Source organism: Manacus candei, unplaced genomic scaffold (genome assembly GCF_025592945.1).
Source record: "Manacus candei isolate 608988 ecotype Guabito, Panama unplaced genomic scaffold, ASM2559294v1 h1tg000005l, whole genome shotgun sequence".
Taxonomy (NCBI): domain Eukaryota; kingdom Metazoa; phylum Chordata; class Aves; order Passeriformes; family Pipridae; genus Manacus; species Manacus candei.
In genome coordinates, this window is record NW_026138053.1 from 10,768,988 (window position 1) to 10,792,081 (window position 23,094).

Sequence of the window (23,094 nt, forward strand, 5' to 3'; positions counted from 1 at the left end):
CCCCTCCAACCTGGTCTTGGACACTTCCTGGGATGGGGCAGCCACAGCTTCTCTGTGCAACTTGTGCCAGGGCCTCACCACGCTCACAGCCAAAAATTCCTTTCCAGTATCCCATCTAACCCTGCCTTCTGGCAGTGGGAAACCATTGCCCCATGTCATGTTCCTCCAGGCCCTTGTCCCAAGTCCCTCTCCAGCTCTCTTGGAGCCCTTTTAGGCACTGGAAGGGGCTCTAAGCTCTCCCTGGAGCCTTCTCTTTTCCAGGTGAACACCCCCAGCTCTCCCAGCCTGGCTCCAGAGCAGAGGGGCTCCAGCCCTTGGAGCATCTCCGTGGCCCTATATACTAATATTGTATATATAAAAATATAAATCTCTTCACACCATATATACTAATGAGATAATAATACTAATGAGATAATGGTACTATATCTATTTTTTTACTTCTTTTCCCTGGCATGGCTATTTTCACAGCTTTAGCTTTGGATACAGCAGCCTTGTGCTGCCTGGACTTCTAGTTGAGTCTTTTTCATTTATATTTTCCCTTAAAGAATAAAAAGCAAAAGAAAAAGGCGTAAATGCCACCGTCCCCCGAGATGTCACAGCTCAGCCAAGCCCTGTCTCTGCAGGGTTCCCCTCATGAAGCCTTCAAAGACTCTCACCAATAACTCTGCCTGAGCTGAAGAATTGTTTCTTCCATACCAATAAATAGCAATGGGCAGGAAAATCCATTTAGAAATTCATTTTAGGGGTTGCAATACAAGAGGGACATTCACTCAGGGCAACTATGGAAAATTTGATCATCCCTCTTTTTTCTCCTGAATAAAGTAAATTATTGTGGAATAAATACACCTTCCCCTTTAGAAAGAAAAGGTAGGAGTTAGGAACAATACAGCCAAAATGTTTTATTTGGGCAATACAAATACAATCAAATCAAAAATATCACAGATTTTCATACATTAGTAAGAAGTTACTGTACACTTGAACAGTTGCCATTTTTTACAGCTAAACAAAGCTTTACCTTTATTAAAATGTATTTTCCTCTCACATAAAATATACACTTTGCACTGACGTATTTTACATCGTACACCTCTCTGGGATAAGAAACAGCTCACGAACAACGCACGACAGAGGCCATCTTCTCTAACCCATACAAGAGTACATCGAAGCGAGGGACACGGGGACATCCTACTGGGCTGCGGCCCCCAAATGGCAGATCTGTGGCTACTAAAGATACTACATGCATCCTAAAATGCTGTACATCGGATAAAGTTGGTATTGGATCCTGGTTCCAGAGGGTACTTTGAGGTGAGTGTTAACTATGATGACACACCAACCCTTCCTTGGGTTCACATCTGCAATGAAACCCCCTCCAAGGATGTTCCCAATGCCAGAGCAGAGGATTTGGGAATATAACATCACAGCAGGTGGTTTGGGAGTTTGTCCCCGGAGCCACAAGGTCTACTCTGTCTGACAGCATGACAAACACCTCATGGAATTCTGCATCCACTGGAGTCAATGGAAGTCTTACCGTGGACTCCCAGCAGAACAGATTTGAACCCTGCAGTGGTGTTATATTCCCCTTGCAATTAGTAGAACATAAAAGGAGAGGAAACAGTCGTGTGAGGAATGACCCTGGCAGATCACTGGGATGGAACATTCCAGAAGAGCTTCCCCGGGCACTACCAAGAACCATAATCATTTTCTGAGTTAATTTGGGGAACAGATGCAGAAATAAATACACTCATCCCTACAGGCTGTAGCTGAGATCTGGGAAGAATTAGGGACTTTGTCAACTTCAGGTTAAGCTAATTAAAGAAATGTAGAAAAAGGAAGTGTTGCTGTGTTTTAATCCTGGGAGAAGTTCTGTTGTTACCCTAAGGAATGAGTTCTGGAAAAGTGGTTTTGTCCCTGCCTATTGTGCAGCAGTGAGGGGACAGGGAAGTCAGTGAGTGACTCCGGAAAAAAATATCCATGTGTTTTAAAGAGTTTTTATATTTAATTGCAAGTAGGATGATCTGTGTGGGCATGGAGGCAGACACTCCCTGTACCTTAGAATTCTGCTTGGAATGGTCTTTCTTGGCTTGAGACTCCCCAAAAAGGCACCAGCCACTTCCTGAGGGTTAGGAGGGGTCGGGCTAATGCTCGGGTTTGGGAATGTCAACCCAAGCCTGGGATCTCAAGGCTCCTTTCAGACATCAACTTCTCCTTTTGCAGAGATTGGTCCTGTCCCAGTGCCATGTTGGCTTTACACAGAAACACCCTCCCCACCTCAGCTCATCTCCTGCTGGGATTCCTGCAGGGACCTTAGGATAGGGGCTTGTTTCTTTTTAAAAATATCCTGCAATCCTCAGAAATAAGGCATCTGTTTAATTTAGTTACTGTAAACCACTTTTTAAAACCTAAAATCCTCACCGTATTCTGGCATCTGAGATGATTTATTTAGAAATGAATAAAAAACAGTAATATATATATATATAAATAAGTATCCTTTGCTACTCGTAACACAATGTACAATCTGCAACCTGATTCTGTAATCAAATACAATCCTCAACAGGAGCAATGGGAATGTAGGGAAAAGTGACTCAACCATTGTGCATTTACTGTGTTAAATGGCTTTGTCCTCTCGGTGGCTCAGGGTCCCTTGAGGAGAGATTCTGCACACCCCACCTCCCCCTGTGGAGCCACATCACTGCCATGGGACCAGATCCTTCCTGGCAGTGAGGGTCAGATCCCTCCTGGGAGCGAGCACCACGCAGTGGATTGTCAGGCTAAGAGAAGGATGGTTGCACAAGGAATGTGCCCTCGGCTTTGGCTGGGTAGGTGAGGAATGCCCAGTCCTGGTTGCCCCTGGAGCCAAGGTGGGAGCCTGGCTATGCTCCATCACCCCCCAAGGAGCTTTGGGAACGTGCTTCCTGCATGGCTGCTGCTGATTGATGGAGTTTAAGCGGAATTTGATGCAGTTGGAGTCGCACCAGTCACGGGAATAGATTCCTGCAGCAGTGCAAGGGTGACCAGGGACTGCCACAGGTTTGATTTTCTTGGATTCGCTTGGCTTGTGCTGTTCTCAGCTCTAAACAAGCCAGAAAACAAACACATACAATATGTGATCTTTCCACAGAGGTACTGAACATTGGGCTGGAGGCAGGAATTTTGGCAGAGAAAGGGGGGATGGGTATTGCCCAGAATGGAGTGAAATTATGGCTCTGAAATTGTGTGAATTGCACATTCTACAGAAACACTTCCAATTTGGCTGCCCAGAGAAGCTGTGGCTGCCCCATTCCTGGAAGTGTCCAAGGCCAGGCTGGACAGGGCTTGGAGCAACCTGGTCTAGTGGAAGGCGTCCCTGCCCATGGCAGGGGTGGAACTGGATGAGCTTTAAGGTCCCTCCCAACCCAAACCAGTCTGGGATTATTCTTGGATTTACTATGAATTCAGGAAACAATTCACCTGTGAGAAAACTGCCCATGCTCAAACAGGGGCAGGAGTTGGCTTTGCTTTTATCTGGATGCTACATAATTTGTCCTGGAATAAAATACAACATTATTTGGGACATTTGCCAATACCTCAGCTAAATGTTTACAGTTCAGAAATTCATTATAAGTCAGCTGTTAAGTTTCCTCTTGTGGTTGAGGTTTTTTCAGTCTGATAATTAATAAAATTAGAATAAATTTATTTAACTAAACTGAGGTTTGGGAAAGTATATAAAAATTATTTCTTTTACATGTAAGGTGCGTGTATGGGATATTCTTTATAGAAATGAGCATATCTGTAGTTGTTTATATTCATGTCGTGCCTCCCTCCTTCATTTGGATCACTGGTGTGTCTCAGTAAGGGCAACTGGTGGAAACATTTTGTAATTGCTCAGTATTAACTTGCCTATTTTACTGTGCCCCTGGACACCAGTCAAACTCCTCCATTTGTAGGCTGATTTTTATTCTTTCACATATTTTAATGTAACAGTTCCACCTCACTTTCTGTATGAAATAAGAAGGGAAGTCCAATATTTACCATGAATGAATATGGAGATTCATAAGCAAACACCCTGGGCCAACCCTTTCTTTTTGTGTTACAAATCCTGGCAGGGTTTGCTTTGTTTAAACCACTGAGGGCACTTGGCTGTGTTTCATTAAACCTCTCTGATTTTGTATTTATTTTAATAAGACCATTTTATTATTGTGGGTTGTTAGTTCTTACATGACGCATATAAAACCTGGCAGGTGCCATTTAGAATATTCTTCTGGAAAAAATTGTTTTATACTTGAGGATTCACCTCAGTCATTTACTCTGCAAGAAAAAGAATACTGGTCTTCTGCAAAAGGGTTTTTTTTAACATTTAAGAGATTAAAATGAATGGAAAATATTTGTTTTTATTCACCAACCATATGTAAAATGAGCCCCCTTTTAGAATTTCCAAGGCAATATGATAGAATGGTTGGACTCGATCTTGGAGGCTTTTTCCAACCTTAATGATTCTGTTATTCTTAATGATTCTATGAATGGGGTCCCAGAAAAAAAACAAGGCGTCAGATTCCTGCTGAGTCCTTCCTTTTCTCTCTTTTGAAGCTCGTTTTAATAAACACTTTCAATTTACTCAGCCACTTCCACCTGGGAATGCTGCACTGGCTGTGCTGCACTAACCGGGAAGTGACTCTTCCCTCCGTCAGAGTGCCAGGGACTGGCACTATGGGCTGTCAAATGGGAACTCCAGGACACTCTGGGATTTGCCTGCAGGGGATCAGAGGGGGCACAGGGGACCCCAGAACCTGCACGGCCCTGAGCAGGGAAGCAGTGAGACCACCGGAGCATAAGGGAAGTGCTGCCCAGGCAGGTGCTCATCCTACCCCTCCCAGCCATCCCCTCATCCCCCCTTACACCCCAGCACTAATTCCCCAGCACTGATTGGATTTCCATGGGTGAGGGGCTGTACAAATGTTTGCTTTCAGCACCAGCCCTGCCATGGAGGCTTTGTGTTCCCAGCGGGTGGGTATTGCCAGGCTCCCCTTCATGCCTCTTAATGCCTCCCTGACCCTGTTTGCCCGTAAGTAGCTTTGCCATCAGCGCTGTAATTCCACTGAGTGATTTCAGGAAGGCCCTGCTGGGTGATCCCTGCCTGGCTCCCAGCAGGCAGCCCCTGTTACATGGAACACTGGCTACGGAGCGATTCCATTGCACAGCCCAGCTCCTCCAGCTTGTAATTAAACAGCAAACCCCTGCTGAGGAAAGGTCACCCAGATCAAACCTGCCAAAACGAAGGGACCAGGGAGATGGAACTCCAAGCCCACTGTACATTCAATATCCATTCAGTACCTTAGGATTTAGCACTTGCCATGGAAGTAAACAGTTTGCAGTGATGCGCTGTGTGGGAGCTCCTGGAGCTTACATGGGCTCTGCCTCTGTGACCTGTGTCAGTGCCATGCTCAGGTGCATTAATTTTTTGAAAGGGAGGCATTAACAGTGCAGTGACTTTGCTCATACACGTGCTTTGATCTGGTGTTTTGAGCCGTGTAATCGGGAGCTGCTGCGTGATCGCTCAGACTGGGGTTTATCTCTCAAGCTTTTCAAGCTTTCAGAGGCTGACAGGGAGATTAGGTCGGGAATATCAGCTCCATATCCTCACCCCTCATGCAAATAAGTTTAACAGATGCAACAATGCTCCACTCCCTGGGTGTAGTAAAAAACATAACACAGTTATGTGCCCAGAGAAGCTGTGGCTGCCCCATCCCTGGTAGTGTCCAAGGCAAGGTTTGACGGGACTTGGAGCAAACTGGGGTAGTGGAAGTTGTTCCTGCCCATAGCAAGGGGTGGGACTGGATGGAGTTTAAGGTCCCTTCCAATTCAAAACAATCTGGAATTATGTGATTCTATAATAGACCCAATTGGTAGGAAAATATAAGCTGTAGGTTGTAGCAGTTTTATTGTGTTCATTGATGTTCATAATAAATTTTTCCTGTCCTAGAAATGAGCTTTACTCTGTCTCTCACAGAACTCATCATCTACTGTTTGTTTTGCATGGGTAACAATAACTAAGATCTTTTTGAATAATTTGCTCCTCCAGTTTTAATTGGAAATGTCTGGACTGGTCCTTGTCCTGTCCCCTTCTGATGCTGTTTGACTCTGGTTCACAGAGGGCAAATGGAGCTGCAGCAGCTGCAGTGACACATTTAAATCTGTTTTTTCACAGAATGAGCGGGCTGCCCAGGGAGGTGGTGGAGTCCCCATCTCTGGAGGTGTCCAAGGAACGACTGGATGTGCTCAGTGCTCTGAGCTGGGTGACAAGGTGGGGATCGGTCACAGGTTGGACTCAAATGATCCTGGAGGGCTTTTCCAACTTTAACAATTCTCTGATTCTGTGATTCTGTGCTTGAGATGCTGGAGATCCTCAAAAATACTGGATTTTGTTGTTGAAAAAATTGAGGAGCAACTATTTTGCAAAACCCTCTTTGATGATGCTTTAACATAGTTTTTCATGAGTCTGCACAGGACTGAATCAAACAAAGGTGCCTTCCACGACACTGCTGTGGTACCCCCAGGAATGCCATGGCCTCATTTGTCCCTCTCCAACCCAGAACAGCCAAGTCCTGCCTTGGAGGGGTGGAATTACCTCTTGGAGCAGCCCCTGGCACCTTCTTCCCCATTCCCATGAGCAGGGTCAGTGTCTCTACCTTCACTCATTTCTCTTTCTAGTTAGATAAAGATTTTAAACTGAATCTCTCCTTTAAGTCATGGTCCTCACTTGGCAACCAGAAAGAGTGTGATACATATGGGGAGTTTAGAGGAAGTTATTAACACAGCAAGATTATTTTGTTTATTCCAATTTCACTGTTCACAGCTCAGCACAAAGCCAGGACTACTTCATAATTCCTAATAAATCACCTTAAAACCACACTTTCATTACTTGTCTGCAAGTATTTTTAGTTTTCTGAGCTATTTTTAGCTCTAATCTCTGCTGCATCACTCAGGTGTTATTGTCATGTTGGCTGCTTAATGCTGAGCTTATTTATTCTTTGAAATTGTCTTATCATATGCTAATGTGCTAAGCCTTGTGCTCTGGATCACCAAGGAAAGATATTTTGTGGAATGAAGAACATATGGCTCCAAACCAAGGTGTTATGCAGGGCACTGCTTTGCAAAATCCTCCCTGTATTAGTGGAGTAATTAAAATATAAGCAAGATGCACCAGAACCTGAGGTGTTTTTGCTCAGGGCTCAATATGCTGTTGTATTCTCAGCTTCCCAATTGCTGACGTGTAAAACAGGAGAGAAAAATCCAAAGTCCATCAGGGCAGAGGAATAATCAATAGTTACAATCTCTCAAAGACAGGCAGTGCTTGTTAAACCTAAGGGGAACACTCTGCACTGCACTGCAGGAGCCCAGCCCTGGCCTTGAGCTGAAGGAGAGGGGATTAAGATGGGATAATGGGAAGGAATTGTTCCCTAGGAGGGTGCCCTGGCACAGGTTGCCCAGAGAAGCTGTGGCTGCCCCGTCCCTGGAAGTGCCCAAGGCCAGGTTGGACGGGGCTTGGAGCAACCTGGGCTAGTGGAAGGTGTCTGTGCCCATGGCAGTGGTGGAAAGGGATGGGCTTTGAGGTCCCTTCCAATCCAACCCAGTCTGGTATTCTGAGATGATTTTATGTTTTGTCTTTCTCCTAATTTTTCAGCAGAAGTCAGGCTGTAATGTGTCACATGACTCTGACTCCAACAGCAAAGCTCATTTATAAGAGAACATCCTGTTCACAAATGAAGGTTGATGCCACTGTACCATTTTTGGGCAGCAATTATGTGACCCTGGACGTTTCTTTCATTCAGATCATTTCATGCCAATAGAGAGAGAGACCCTCCGGAAAAAAACCAGGATCCTAACCTCACACCCATTGGATTATTTCAATGTATCATTAATATCACCTTTTTATTCTACTGCCTTTTAAAAATCTGTTTGTGGAAAAGTGCTCCTGGAATATATTAGCATTTACCTGGAATAGGGTATTTAATTTCACATGCAGGAACTGACAATGCAGCGTGGATGGTGCCTCCCACACAGCATTTACTGTCATTACAGTCGCCTACACCTATTAACTTATTTTGTTGATGATTGGGGATGAATATTAGAGAAAGAACTTGGTGCAAAATAAAACCACAGCTGCCCACCACCTGAGAATGAAGGAAAAAGGGCATAAACATGGCTTGCAAACTCTGAACTCACTGTTTTGAAACTATCTTAGGAAAATAAAGGATTATATTGAGTTACTTGTTGCAGTGTGGCATGACCCTGGTGTCCAGGAGTTGGATTTTGATGATCCTTTTGGGTTCCTTCCAACTCAGGATACTCTGTGATTCTATTCCATGATGCCTTCAAGGATTTTCTCTGCTCTGTTTTCTGCCCTTGACCCTTTCCAAAGGCAGCACTGTGAACACTGAGCAGGGCTGAGGAGGGAAGGGAGACAGAGGCTGTATCTTCCAGTCTCGCAAAAGATCCCAGAATTCTTTAGTGCTGCTGCCTTTATCAGACAAACTGATTTATTGCTGCCGTGGTAAGTCCTGCATGAACGATGAATTAATTCCCCCCGAGATATAAATCAGAGTCACTGCTGTCCCTCATGCTCTGCTGTCCGTGCCAGGGCCCTGCCCTGTTCTGTAACACTCCCACAATATCACTGCACTGGAGCAAAGGCTCCCATGATGGCACTGGGGACAAACTGGAATGACCTGGAAGAGTCACCAACCCCCTGCTGGGTCCCTGGTTTACTTGATCTTCTGATAATGGCATTAACTGAGGGTGGGCAGGGTTGGATGGGATATTGGGAAGAAATCCTTCCCTGGGAGGGTGGTGAGGCCCTGGGAAAGGTTGCCCAGAGAATCTGTGGCTGCCCCATCCCTGGAAGTGTCCAAGGCCAGGTTGGACTGGGCTTGGAGCAACCTGGGATAGTGGAAGGTGTCCCTGCCCATGGCAGGGGGGGAACTGGATGGGTTTTAAGGTCCCTCCCAACCCAACCCATTCCATGATTTCATGCTTTCCTAAGGAAGCTACAAGACATTTTATGAGAACAAGTGCATTGGAGAAGGTTCTGGAGCAATAACTAAAATTGTCTCATGTCCTCAAGGTACTGCTGGAGTGGTGGCCCCACGGTGGGCAGAGGTGGTCCCCTGTCCCCAGGTGTCCCTTGAGCTGATCTCCTCCAGAGATGGCTTCAAGCCCCAATAGTCTCCTTTCTAACTTCTGAAGGCTGGTAGTTATTTTGTCTTACCACTGACTAAGTTGACAACTTTCTTTCCCTTTTCCACAATAATTCAATGACTTTTACATGTTCCTATGAAAGGGTGTGTTTACTTTGATTAGACAAACTGTGAATATTAAATTACAGCCTGTACCATTGAATCTGCTCTTTATCTTCTGCCCATTGTCATAGACCAATATTCTCCTTTGGGAAGGCATTTAAGCCTCTTCACAGTGATTGAAGGCAATGACTTACTTTTTATATTCTATTTACACTGATGTCTATTAGATTTCCACAGGTATAAGAGCTTTCGATAGCAGGATCCCCCTTATCTGCAGATGTGGGCTGAGCAGAGGCAGCACATGGCACTGGTGATCCCAGGAACCTGATTCTCTGAGGGTATTGCTAATTATGTATGGTTAATTATGCAGTTTTAGACAGTAGCTCAGGCTTAGTCCACAGCCTTAACACGCACAGACTGTCAGCTGGCTACCTAGGACAGCACCCAGGGCCTTCTGGCTGGGTACAAGCTGAGCTGCACATCACTGGCCTTATTTGCTGAACTCACTCAAATTCTCCAAGAGAGGTAAAAATTTGGCACAGCATTGGTTTAAAGCAACTTTCCTCTTACAAAAAGGCACATAAACAGCCTTTAGAGTAATGAATTTTAATTCTTATATAATGAATTTCTAGGAAGTGCATTATAAACAGGGTTGTTTCACAGCCCCAAGAACTCGGGTGAAGGGAGGAAGAGATGCCATAATGCTGCTGCTGCTGCTGCACTAAGAGCTGGTTACTATTTTTTTGCATCTTCTCGGACCATTTTAGTACACATTAATTTCCTAAGCTCAGACAGACACCCTCATTTAAATTGTTATATTATCTGCTGGGGTATTTTTTAGCTGCTTTGCCATGCTGACACTGAAATATTGGGCCAGCTCTGTGCTGGCATGGATGTCTCTCCCAAAGCTTTCTGTGCAGACAGGAGCAGATGTTATCAGTGTTAGCTGTAAACAATCTGATGCTGGTGGGAAACTGAGAGTGGTCCAGCTGGAAGATCTTTGGAGGACACTAATGGGCAATTGCTCCTTGGATGTCAGCCTGTCTTTCTGAATAATGGAGGAAATCCTACTTACAGAGGCTACAAACCCTATCCTGATTTGGGTTGTTTTGCTGCTCCTCCTTAGTAAATCCAGGAGTCTTTCACAGGACATTCAAAGTTAAAGGAACCATAAATAATATCTCCTTGTTGTCTCATTAAATCCAAAGTTGGTGAACTGCTCTGATGAGTCCTGGCCCCTTTGGTTCCACACACAAATCTGTTTATTGCATGAGGGATGGGACACTTGGGATGCTCTGGGGGTTTTCCAGCCTGGAGAAGACAATGGGCTGGCAAGGCTTCCTTGGGAAGCCATAGAGATGTCATGGAGCCCAAGAAATATAAATCCTTCGGTGGATGGAGAGCAGCCCTCTGGAAGGTCGCTGGGATGGTCACATTTTATTAGGTAGTTCCTCACTTTCTTCATGTGAGAGATTTCTGAAGCTAATTACAAAATCTTTACCATGAAATATTCAGGGACACTTATTTTTGAATACCTCAGGTTTAATTTAGGTTCCTTGAAATTTTAATATCTGGCTTTAATATTTAATGCTGCCCTGACAGGAGTATAGAAATTTAAAGTCTATCCTTTGAATGAAACAAATCCTGGATTTCTTTGTGGAAAAAGCTGAGATGGAGAGTTGAGGAAAGGGTCTGTCTTAAAAGGGTCCAACTCTCTCTTCTTTTATCCTACACATGTATATATATATGTATGTGAATATACTGGGCTTGCTCTGCTCTAATTAAAGCCTCTCATTTATTACAGCATGGTACCTAAAAATGAGAAGTATTATGATATTTTTTTAGTTTGGTTTTTTTTTCTGGGAGAGGGATTAGCAGCCCAATTAACAGACACCATTAATTCATGAACTGCATTTGAGGTGAAATGAGTAACACAGGCTTTGTGAAATTTGCTCAGAATCTCCATTAGAGTCAAGATGTATAAAAACAACTGGAAAAATATAATGAGCTGATGGGGTTTAGTGTTTAAGAGATCCAGGTAAACCTGTAGCTGGGTGAAAACTGGGTGAAGAAAGGGTTCTTGTTAAGGTCAGCGTGAGACTTGCCTGGAGGATTTTGCCACTGCCTCATTCAGAAGGCACAGGAAAAATATCCACTACAGGTTATGGAGCCAAGCTGCTGGGTGGTGAGTGTCAAAGAGCAGGAAAATATATGTGAACATGTAAAACAGCCCCAAAAAACTGTGCTCACAAAGGCTCTTTGTGAGAGAGACCAGGGGATGGATAATGGGGCTGATTGGGAAAAGCAGTTCGGGCCAGTTCTGTGCCTGCAATTTCCTGAGCTCATAATGCCTGAGTGTCTTTATGGCCACATTTTATACACTTAGATGATCACCTTCCCAGCTTTTACTGCCAATCAGTCAGATTTCCATGGGGCTGATCTCATGTGCCATTATTCCCACAGGATAAGAGCCTGCACAGTCTCTCCCCTCGTCAGCCAGGCTTTCTGTGCAGGTACAGCAGGAGCAGGATGTCCCCAGGGATCTCCAAACCTCTGCCTGAGCTGAGTAATTATTTGAGACAATAAGATGTAATTGTCAGATATGAGGACAGAAAATCCCTGAAGTAATTTAAAATCCCTGGTAAATGTCTGCACACACTACTCAGAAGGTGCTAGTGGCTCCTTGGAGGGTGGAGCCAGGTGGGGGTCGGGCTCTTGTTCCCAGGGAACAAGGGGCAGCACAAGAGGAAATGGCCTCAAGCTGTGTGAGGGGAGGTTTAGTTTGGATGAGGGAAAATTTCTTCATGGAAAGAGTGGTCAGGCACTGGCACAGGCTTCCCAGGGCGGGGGTGGAGTCCCCATAACTGGAGGGATTTAAAAACTGTGTGGATGTGGCACTTGGGGACATGCATTAGTGGTGGCCTTGGCAGTGCTGGAGAACAGTTGGACTCGATGGGCTCAGAGAGCTTTTCCAACCTAAACAATTCCACAATTCTGTCTGACCTAGCTTATTCATCACAATGGAGAGAAGGGGCCAGGGATCAGCTCTAAGGGCAGTGTTGGCTTTTAACATCCTGTACTTGAGCTAAATCATTGTTGTAGGGTCCCTTCCAACTGCAGTCTATTCTATTCTATTCTATTCTATTCTATTCTATTCTATTCTATTCTATTCTATTCCATTCATCTTTTTGGGGCTTTTTTTTTTGAGTGGCCATCCATACTGTCAAACTAATTTGAAGGTTTCCAGGGGCTGTGGTGCAGCAGGATGTTTCTGTACAGACAGGTTTGAGGTGGGATAAGGGTGAACTTGGCTTTTAAAGCATGATGGAACAGGAGACAAACTCTGTCCTTACTCCCGTGGCAACTTTGCTAAAGTGATCTTGGATGGGGATTTGTCCCTATGAGAAGATACAGAACGGGAACTCGGGGGAATGAGGAGCAATTCAAGGCTTGAAGAAGTTAAAGAAAAAGGAAGAGTGACGAGGCCTGATGAAAGAAATTCATTAGCCCCCAGCTGAATAAGGAACTGTGAATCTCTTTTAATGGAAGAGCTCTGCCAGCTTGCAAAGGAGCAGATGTGCACACAAGACGGATAGTTGTAAATAGTCAAAATACTGTTTTTTGGGGCTTTTCCTGCTTTAGTGATTACCTTTTTTCATCTAAAATAAATCCAGATTGTGCATAGTCTGGAAAACAAAATAACAATATTTGGAGAGTGGGAGTGTTTATTTAACAGGTGGCTTATTTAGCAAATGCTTTACTCTTACAAAAATAATATTCCTGGAGTATCCTGCAGCGGTGGTTCAGAACATATGAGAGCAGGGAGGCATTTTGGGGGTTATTGCTTCATGTGGGCTTGGGCTGGGCTGGTTTAATTAAGAACATCTGCGGGAGCACTTTGCTAAGCGCATTTGCATAACTTATTGATAAGAGTTGGGTGCTGTGTCTTTGAGAGCATCACCCTCCTCTGGGGGAGGTGGGACAAGGCAGGGGCTGTTTGCAGAGACACTGGGATGGGTTTGCGGGGACACTGGGATGGGTTTTCTCTGCTGCCACAGAGCCCTGTGTGGGCAGAGCGTGGGTGGGCTCCACCATCACTGAGGGACACCTCAGCAGGTCTATTTCCAGTCTCCAGTGGAATGGGATACCCATCCTTGAATGTGAATTTGACATTTGGATGTTATTTCCTACTCAGGATGTTATGCCTTTATAGGATGTTCCCTCTAACAGAATGCTATTTCTGTTATTTCCAGGAATTTATCCTGGAGCAGGGAAAAAAGGGGAAGATGCCCCAGTTGAAAAGGTGGCGGACAGGAGCTGAGAGCAATCCCAACCCTTCCCAGAATCTTGCCTAAGGCTCATTTTTGATATGAGTTGCTCTTTGTCCCTTAGTCACCAACTTGAACCTTGGGGTTTGAGGTTTGCAGAAAATTTGGAGGGATTTTAAGGGTTTGAGGGATTTGAGATTGCAGGATGACTGGTGTCCCCCAGCCTGGTGCCAGAGAAGCTGCCATTACCACACTGGGAGCGCAAACACATCCTGCTATAGAGCAAATATATATTCTTTACATGTCTCTACACTGGGTGTGATTACTGCACTGGAATTGGAGCTGAGATGTTTTAATAACAATATTTTGAATATTCAAGGGATAATTACACACAGACTTGGCTCGCTCCCTCCAAGCCTTAGCTTTTGTCTTCAGATGGTGTCTCGACATTTAACAAATGACAAATGTGGGTTTTTTTTCCTAATACTTGTTTTATTCTTATTAACCCTTCCAAAGGCACTGGATCATCACTAGATGATCTTTGAGGTTCCTTCCCACCCAAACCAGTCTGTGATTCCATGAGGAAGTTGCTGGCCTGGTACTGAGCAGTACCTGCTTCACGACCCACTGGGGTGTGTTTTGGTTTTGCTTTTCTGCCTCAGCCTGTGGAAGGAATTTCTTCCCACAATATTTGTAATCTATTGGTATATTAAAGCACTTGTCAAAACTCCCAGGTTTTCCTAAAAGCATGAGCATTAAATGAAGGTAAAATACCTCTGATGACACAAGTCATGAACACAATAAAGTGATTATTAAACTATAGCGGCCTTAGTTCTTGCCATTCCTTTGAGGACTCATCCCAGTATTTACCATTATGATTTGTCATTTACAGCAGTGGTGCCATGATTTTTGGGAGGAAGAGGAATTAGAAATTGAGAAAGTCTGGAGGTGGGGGGGGAAGGTTGGGTTGTTTTTTTACCTGAATTGGCCAAATCAACACTCATGAAAGAGATCCTTGCTAAAGGGGCTGCGATGCCAAGTATGAGAGGCCTGACAGCAATTTTTTCACCTTTCACCATATGGCAAAATAATTACTTTGAATGAGCATCAGCTTCACAGGGAAGCAAAGAAATGAATTGTAATTCAAGATCAGTTTGTCAGGAAAACAAACACATTTTGAATGCCCAGAGGAAGGTCTTGTGTTCTCTGTGGGGGTCTCAGCTGAGAACCTAGACAAGTCTCCCATGGGGGCAAGACCTGCAGTGAAACCCTGTCCCTTCCCACCCTCTGGTAGGAAATTCTCCTCCTTCTTTTCCCTTTCCCCCCTTCTGAGAAGGTTGTCCTGGTGGCCACGGGGGACAAGGGGAGCAGTTCCTCCTGCCACAGACCTGCCCAGAGACCTGCACGTGTTTAAACCCATTTCAGGAGTATTTCAGTGCAAATTTCCCTACTCCCTTCTGTTCATTAACCTTTCCCGGAGTGCTAATTCTGCATTCAGACAGAAGGTCAAAGCCCTCGGCTGATTTTTTTTCAGGAGAATTAAGTGTCTTATCTGCAATATTCTGGAGAGAAATACCACGCCAGGAGACTCCTCAAAGCCTCTTGACTGCGCTGCCGCCGTCGCACTTCCTGAGGAGCCACAGCTGCTGGGGGGGAGCAGCTGTGCCGGAGCCGAGTCACTGAGCATGATTAACTTTGGGAAATTAATTTCTTAAATGTACTCTCTTACATCGTGGCCTTTTGCAAAAAGGTGCTTAAGGCATTGAAACAGAGACTGAGATACTTATTGAAGCTCCCATGACAAAAATCGATAGACTGGAAAAACTCAGGTGTCTTTTCCACACCGTGTCTCATCAGCCATCCCTGCCCTGCTGCAGCTGATGGAAGGACACTGTCTCGCCACCCCACCCTTGAGGGTGGCAGAGTGGATGTGTCCAGCTTGGGGAGGGAAGTTTGGCTGAGTCAGAAGGACCTCACGGAGCTTTCGGGTTTGTTTGGGTTGAACTCAGAGCCCTTCTTGTTAGAGAGGGTGAGAGCTCAGACCTCAGTGCACAAGGAAGGACAACCTGTTGTCTTTGGTGACTGCCCGATGCCTGGTTTTAAGCTCCATATTATAGGTTGGGAGCTCAGTCTGAGAGCTGCAGCCTCCTCCTCCTGCTCTCCTACCTTCCCCTTCTCTGTGGTTGGGGAGAGAAGGGCACCGAGTGTTGGGGACCAAGAGACAGGGATGAAGCGATGAGGACCAAAAGATGGGGATCAAGAGAAGGGGCCAAGAGATGGAGACTAAGAGATGGGAACCATGAGATAAGCACCAAGACAAGCACCAAGACACAGGGACCAAAAGATGGGGACGAAGAAATGGGGGCCAAGAGAAGGGAACCAAGAGATGAGGATCAAGACACAGGGACCAAGGCTTTGGGAGCAGCACATGGGAAGGCGTCTTGTACCATCACACCATTTGTCTTTCTGCTACTCATAACACAAAGCTGAGGAGGATTTGTGCACCTGTCTTGCTAAAAGTCATTTAGAAATGAGTCACAGGGACTTATGATCTGTAATTTTTAGCAAGCAGACATTAAATCCTCTTTTTACAGAATATAGTGGCAAATGAGATCCATTGCTCCCCTGGTCCAGCCCCCCAGGCTCTCTGTTTTTAAAAGGTTGGGGGGGGGGTGTGAATTTGCAGTAGTTTCCTCCAAAGTTAACTTGGTTTTTCCTTATGGTAATACATGTAAAAAGGTCAAGGATAATGAAGGAAACAGTGAATTCGAAGTTCTATGGAAGAGCAACTCAGCGCTTTTAGCAATTCACTTAAATGGGAGAGGAGAACCAGTTTCTTGAAGGTTTTAAAGCTTTCACAGCCTAATGAACTGAGCTGCCTCCCACAGTTTCTGCCGAGCCCAAATTCCTGCCAGGAACTGTCTCATTAGGCTCAAGTGGCACAGCCAGCCTGTCCTGCAGCTCCCACTGCCTTTCGCTCTCCCGCCTGTGCCACGGCTCCACCTGGACTGACACATCCAAAATATCAAACACATCTGAATGGCTGCACCTCCCAGCCAGAATTAACCACCCTGAAGGAGAGGGAAGTCTGTTTCATATAAAAAAATCTGGATGCATATATACAGAATGGAGGGAGGGAAGCCTGGCCCTGCCATCTCATCCTCAGCCACCCACCAGAAATCAAGGCTGCTGCTGTTCCAGCTCATCTTGGAGGGTTATTCTCACTTGTGGTTCACATTTAAGTCGCTGTCGTGGAGGTTAATGGGAGTGATGTGCTTCTGACTCTAATGGGGCTGAGAAGTGGGAAAACTGATGTTATTGCACATAAATCGTGGTGTGTAATGTGCGAATTGTGTTTTGGTTTGGGCTGAAAAATAATAAAGAGAGGGATGAATGAGCATTAGGAGAGAACAGATTTCCCCCTCTAGATACTGAGGAGAATATTCATCATCATTACAGGCAGTTTGTTATCTGGCAGCATAGGAAGAGGGTAGGAATAATGAGGACTCTAATATTTGACTGATAAGAGGGGAAAGTCCTGCGGCTGTTGGGGCTGGAGCAGCAATGTGCTGTCCCCTCCTCCCTGTCCTTAAATTCTGGCTGCTGCAGAAGTGTAATTTATTCTGCTACTGGGGGCCAAGGTGTACCTGCCTCCCACTGCCTGGGGCTGAGGCACTGAGGCACTGCAAGGAAATCCCTGTTAACTGTGCTGGTTTTCATTGCTGCTTGTGAGTGGTTCAAAGTTCACTGTGTGGGAGAACCCAGCGCTGTGCAGGGAGGGAGCCAAGGAGAAGGTCCCTCCTGCATTTCTCCCATCACCGAGATGGCTCTAGGCATAAATTGACTTAAAACTTCAGGGATAACTCTGGCAGTCAGGAGTTGTGGAGCAACTGTGCAATGGCTGCAGAGTGGCTGGGGACTGATGTGTACCCCTTGTAGGCCCCCCTCAGAGACCCCACAGCCTCACGGAGCTCCTTCCCAGACAAAGGCAGAGCAGCCAGAGCGGGTGGGAATCACCCCCCTCACTCCCCCACCCCATCCTGTAATGCAGATTTTCATCCTACCCAGTGATGGGGAAGCTTAATATGCCCTAAAATATGAATGACTGAAAACTAAGCTTATGAGAAGTGGCAAATGTGCTGATCTCTGCATTTTTTAACATGAGAATTATCTAATAAAAAGGAACCTTGGAGCTCTTCATGAATTAGGCATAAGGGTATAGGAACAAACACGTCTGTGCTCAGCGCTGAAGGTGCCCCTGTAAAACCTCCCCTGCCCTTGCTCAGACAGAACTCTTGGAGCAGGATTTACTGAGAATCCCTCCCAAACCATTCTCAGACCCTGTGCCAGTGCCTTGGCCTGGTCGTTTCCGGTTAGATTATAGACTTTACTGATTACAGAATAAATCCCCTCCCTTGCCCTCAAAGCTCAACAGAGGAACACAAATAAGGACCAAACCCAACCAAATACAGGCCTGCCCCTGCCATGGCCATGCTCATGGCTGGTCAAATTCAAAGCAAATTCTTCCCTCCCACACCAATACTGATTTCTCTGCTCTCAATATTAAGGCTGAGTGGAGAATTTTTAATTCCTGTTTTTTTTTAAATTCTATTTTTTTGTAAGATTTTCTTGTTTGAAAGGATTTTGTGTTGCCAGTAGTAGCATGGGGTGGGGAGGTGGCCCCATTCCCGCAGTGCTGTGGGATGGGGGGCCACCCAGGCCCCTCACTCTGCCCCAGCTCAGGGCCACTTGAGAGAGCTGAGTGTACAAGGGGACATCAAATGGGTCGTGCCAGGTTTTGAGTGGCACTACAGCCCCCACGGCAAGCCCTGCATTGCCAGTGCTGAAGTGTCAGGCTAAACTCCATACTTTCCTAAACTTTCTCACATATATCAGTTTATGCAAGAATTTTAAAATTATTTAAGATTCTTTTAAAAGAAATGTTTTTTCTCCCCCCTTTTTTCTCCAAAGAAACAAAGCCTTCCATGGCAGCTGTGAAATATGGATTATTTACCTCCAGACTGGGCATAAGTTTTATCCAGCCTTAGAAGTAAATGCATATTTAGTCTTTAAGGCATATTGTTTATCCATGTAAATACATATTTTGGTATACACATTCTTCATAACACAGTTCTGTGGACTCGGTGGAGGTTTTGGTAGCAGAACATTTGCCATTGTCTATCTAGAACACTTGCTCAGAAAATGTGCAAAAAAGCAGCTGTCACTATGATGGGTTTTAACACTCCTGTGTCTTAAAAACAGCAATGACTCGAAAAAAAAAATCTATTGAACAGTTTTAAAAAAAGCTGTCTAGCTCTGACAGATCCTGCCAAGTTCTAAACCCTTGAGAAACAAACTGCATTTGTTGCAGAAGTTGTGAGACATCCTTTCATTGAGTATTAGGATCATATTCCCGACCAGCAGCGCCACTGCTCCGTGTGGCCCTGGAGCCATGGGGGTGGCAGCCCTGTGTTACTGCACAAGGAGGAACTTCCAGAGTTCGGGGGTTCCCATGTGGACAACAACCTTGATATAAATGTTCAGCTAAGCCATTTATTTTTTGCATTTGAAAGGTGGTAATAAATATAATAAGATTTCCCCGACAGATATGAACATTATGGGTCAGAACTTTGAAGAACATACACCCAAACAGTTGGCTAAAGTGCACCCCACAAATTACAGGGTTGGAACGAGATGGGCTTTAAGGCCCCTTTCAATCCATTCTCTCATTCTACAGTTCCTAAAATGTGAAATGTTGTGTTCAATTTGCAGCATGGCCCATTTTTGGAGAACACCCCAGTAAGTCCCAGCCTGTACAATCACCAGGTCACTGCACAGCATGGATTCACCAAGAACCAAGTGTCTTTATTTGATCCACTCTGCCTCCAGCTCCAATCCTGCCAAAATTGGGGTTGCAGAGTCTCAGAGCACCTTCAGGAGACCAAACTCTACAGACCCCGAGGACAACCATCCTCGTGGCCTCACCCACCCCCAGGTCACTGCTGAGCACACAGCTGCCACAGACAGCAATCCCTGTGTCACCTAAGGAATGCCATTGGCACTTAGAGATATTTGGGAATTTGGCTGGATTTCTTTTTTCTTCTTTTTGGACTTGACAATAATTATGTCCCCCCAAAATGAAAATTCAAACATAGGACTAAAAATCTTGTACCTGTCATCCAGTGGCTCTACCTGGTCTGAATGCAAACAGTCAACACTTAACTACATATTATCTTTCCATATTTAATAAATCTGCTGTTCATTCTGTTCTGTTACTGGAAAGATCAGGTTCCAGATATCAGGGATCCCTGGAATGCAATATATCACCAAAATGCAGGATCTGATCCAGCCACAGCATAGAACCACCTCTCAATTCCACACGAGATGAGGCATATGGGTTGGGTTATCCCTATCCTTGGTTTTTCCTTCATCAAACTGTACTGCCACAATTCTTCCTGCAGCACCACTGTTTCTAGTGAATGGATTCTAAAATAGAGCACTTTAAAGCTGCAATACAAGATAGATCAGAATATCAGGGTTGTGTACAATATAATTTGAGCTGAATTTTTACCCTTTCCTTACAGAATGGATTTTGTCATGTTATTCCAGGTTTTAAAAAATGCCACATTTCTGAAAATAGTAACTGCTTAGCACATGGCTGCAAATAATGAGACACAGTTCGGTCTGTCACTGAACATGCAAAGTGACCTGGGACATCTCTTTGGAGTCAACATACCTCTGTTTATGCCCTTTATCAGCAACTACAACAGACTCACTGCATATTCTGGCTGCACATTGGGACAGTAGATATTGAGTGTAGCAAAACTCAGAGTCCTCCTTGTCAGAAAAATGGGGTATCTGTGCTGAGTTTGGGACTGCTGAGTACACCCAGGACTCAGCTGGTGCTGCTCTCTGCCAAAACCTGCTGTGAGGAGAATTAATGTTGTACTGTAATGTTTGTGTCAGCTACTGGAGCTCATACACAGAACATGGGAATGATCATGGTGAAAAGTGGGGGCTGCCCCACCCCTGGAAGTGTCCAAGGCCAGGTTGGACAGGGCTTAGAGCAACCTGGTCTAGTGGAAGGTGTCCCTGCCCATGGTAGGGGGTTGGGACTGAATGAGCTTTAAGGTCCCTCCCAACCCAAACCAGCCTGGGATTCTGGGATAATGGTTTTGTTATTTGTGTCATCAACAGTTGTTTGAGAGCAAGTCAAAATCTCTTGGGGTCGCCAGGGGATCTGAGATTCAAGGACTGTTGGCCACAGTCATGCCCCAGCAAGTCCCACAGATGGCAGTTTGAAATCAGGTGTAAACTGTGAGCACATTTCACATTAACACTGTCCAGGGGGGTTAAAAAATAAAAGCAACATTATACACTGTTTTGAAACTTGATCCTCATGGGCTGCAGGATTAGGAAATGGTGTGTGGGGACTGCCCTGCTGGGGGAGGGACCTGCACAGTGTGAGTACAAGTCCTGCCTGGAAGGATGATCCTACCGTGGACGGCAACATGCACTTCAGTACCATTACTGGAGCAACTTCCTTTTAATAGATATATGTATATATATAAAATTCTGCTGATACTTCATGTATTTTCAGATATCTAATATTTAAAAGCATCCTTTATCATTGCTAAATTAGCCAAACCAGTACAAAATTAAGTGCAAGAAAAATACCAATTCCCATCAGTTTTGCCAGTAATACAAAAGGGGACGATTCAGCTTCTGCCATTTACAGTCATGTAGGAATTTGGATTTAGGATGAGTATAGGAAACCTTCCTACATTCAAAAGATGCCTCAAAATAATTTGTGTTCTGTTTTGTAATGGGAAAACTAATTTTTACAGAGATCACCTACTGGTTAGTTGTGGTGGAGGTAAAAACAAAAAGGACTTGGTGCTACCCTTGACCTAAACCCTGTGTCTGGAGCAGCTTCTGGACCCCCTGGAGATGGCAGAGGAGGTTTTCCTTGTAGCCTGTAGCACCTTCATCCTCAGCTAGAGATTTCTTATGCTCAAAAGGATGCTTTAGCATTTCCCAAAACACATTCCAGATTTGTTGGAGAGGAAGAGGAAAGTCGTGTTTTATGAAGGCACAACCATGCTGAATTTGCAGGAAAAAGGGTAGAGAACAAAAGCAGTACTGCACAATGCAGTTATAATACAAGGCTCATTCTTGAAACCTGAATATCATGCTAGAAGAAAATCTAGATATGTGTAATATTCTGAAGAAGTACTTTGAAGGCAATATTATTTGATTTTTTTTTTACTCAAAAAAGAACAAATGCTTCTGTGTAAATGTGGAGAGAATGGTGGTTGAGAAGGGAACTGAATGTTTGTATTGCAGCCTTAAAGAAGCACATTTTTACTGCAATATCCTTTTTTCTTTTGTAAACTACAGTCTGCAACTCAGCAGACCATGACTGAATGCTTTTGAAAACTTGTCGATTACAAACATGAAATCACAATTAATATCCTCTAAAAGTAATTTCAGAGTTCTCACGTCTTAAAAAAGGACAATGTGTACTGCTTCACAAGGTAATGCAGCTAATCAAAAAAAAAGGAGGGGAATTAAAGTATTTACATAATGAGCAATTCTACAGAAGGCGATCATCCCCATGTAAGCACGGCTGATTATATCCCACGCTGCTTTTAACAAACTCTACCAGATTGGAGCCAGTCATCAGCACTCTCAGGGAATCCTTAAAAGCCTTTTATGGTCTTTACATTTAGTGCAGAATGATGTTCTTCAGGTAGAATATGCTACTGAGGGAGGACAGTGTCAACACAAGGTACCAGCAGGAGAAGAGGACTTCGGCGTCACCGGTGATCCCATACTGGGCTGTGCTGGGAGCTGCAGAGAGAAGGAAAAGGGGTTCAGTGAAAATTCCCACCAAATTCTTAGTTTTCATTAATTCTTCTAAGATAATACTTAGGGCAACAGAAGCATTCTCCTGAAAACCAGAGAAAACACTGGAAAAGCAGCCCAACCCTCCTGTCACCCTGCTCAGGGAATATTCCTGTTTGTTTAAAGAGGATAAATTGTTTTTAAGGCAAGCATTTAAAACTTGGGAGTACTTAGTGTCAGATGAATGTTTCATTTTTAACCATCTGAATAACTGATCTGTTTCTAAGTTACTGAGCATTAAGATCTACAGTGAAAGCAATAAGAGGGGACTAGATTTAATTCTGTTGGAAAGCAACTCATTTACTGCCTAAGTCTAAAAGCCAAAGTTTGACAATTTTGCTCAGCCAAAGACATTCCCATGTATTTCTGGCCTCTTTAAAGAAATTGTATTTATTTGTTTACCATGAAGGCTTCCTCAAATTCCTGAGTAAATACACACTAACTGCATGCAAAGAGAGGGAAAATACAAGAAAAGTATAATCCTGAATTCCAAGTCTTGATCAGTCCAAACACTGGAATAGAAGCACCCCTTTTCCATCTGTACAGAACCCAGTGCTATGAGATCTGCTGTTAATGTATGACATTTTATTTGGTGAAGAGTATGTGATACAACCAAAATCTATTTGGCTTCCCCCCACGCAGAAAGGTTC

The 23,094-nt window shown here is 44.5% G+C and overlaps 2 protein-coding genes across 3 annotated transcripts in view; one reads left to right on the forward strand and one right to left on the reverse strand.

Moving 5' to 3' along the window:
- Positions 1–23,094, forward strand: part of LRRC7 (leucine rich repeat containing 7) — a 372,813-nt gene that overhangs the window by 335,840 nt on the left and 13,879 nt on the right. The window lies entirely within an intron of this gene.
- The window catches only part of NEGR1 (neuronal growth regulator 1), a 232,071-nt gene continuing 209,861 nt past the window's right edge, over positions 885–23,094 (reverse strand). The window contains 1 exon segment of the mRNA XM_051798485.1: positions 885–22,390. Within this exon segment, the coding sequence (XP_051654445.1) occupies positions 22,266–22,390 (125 nt within the window). The 3' untranslated portion in view covers positions 885–22,265.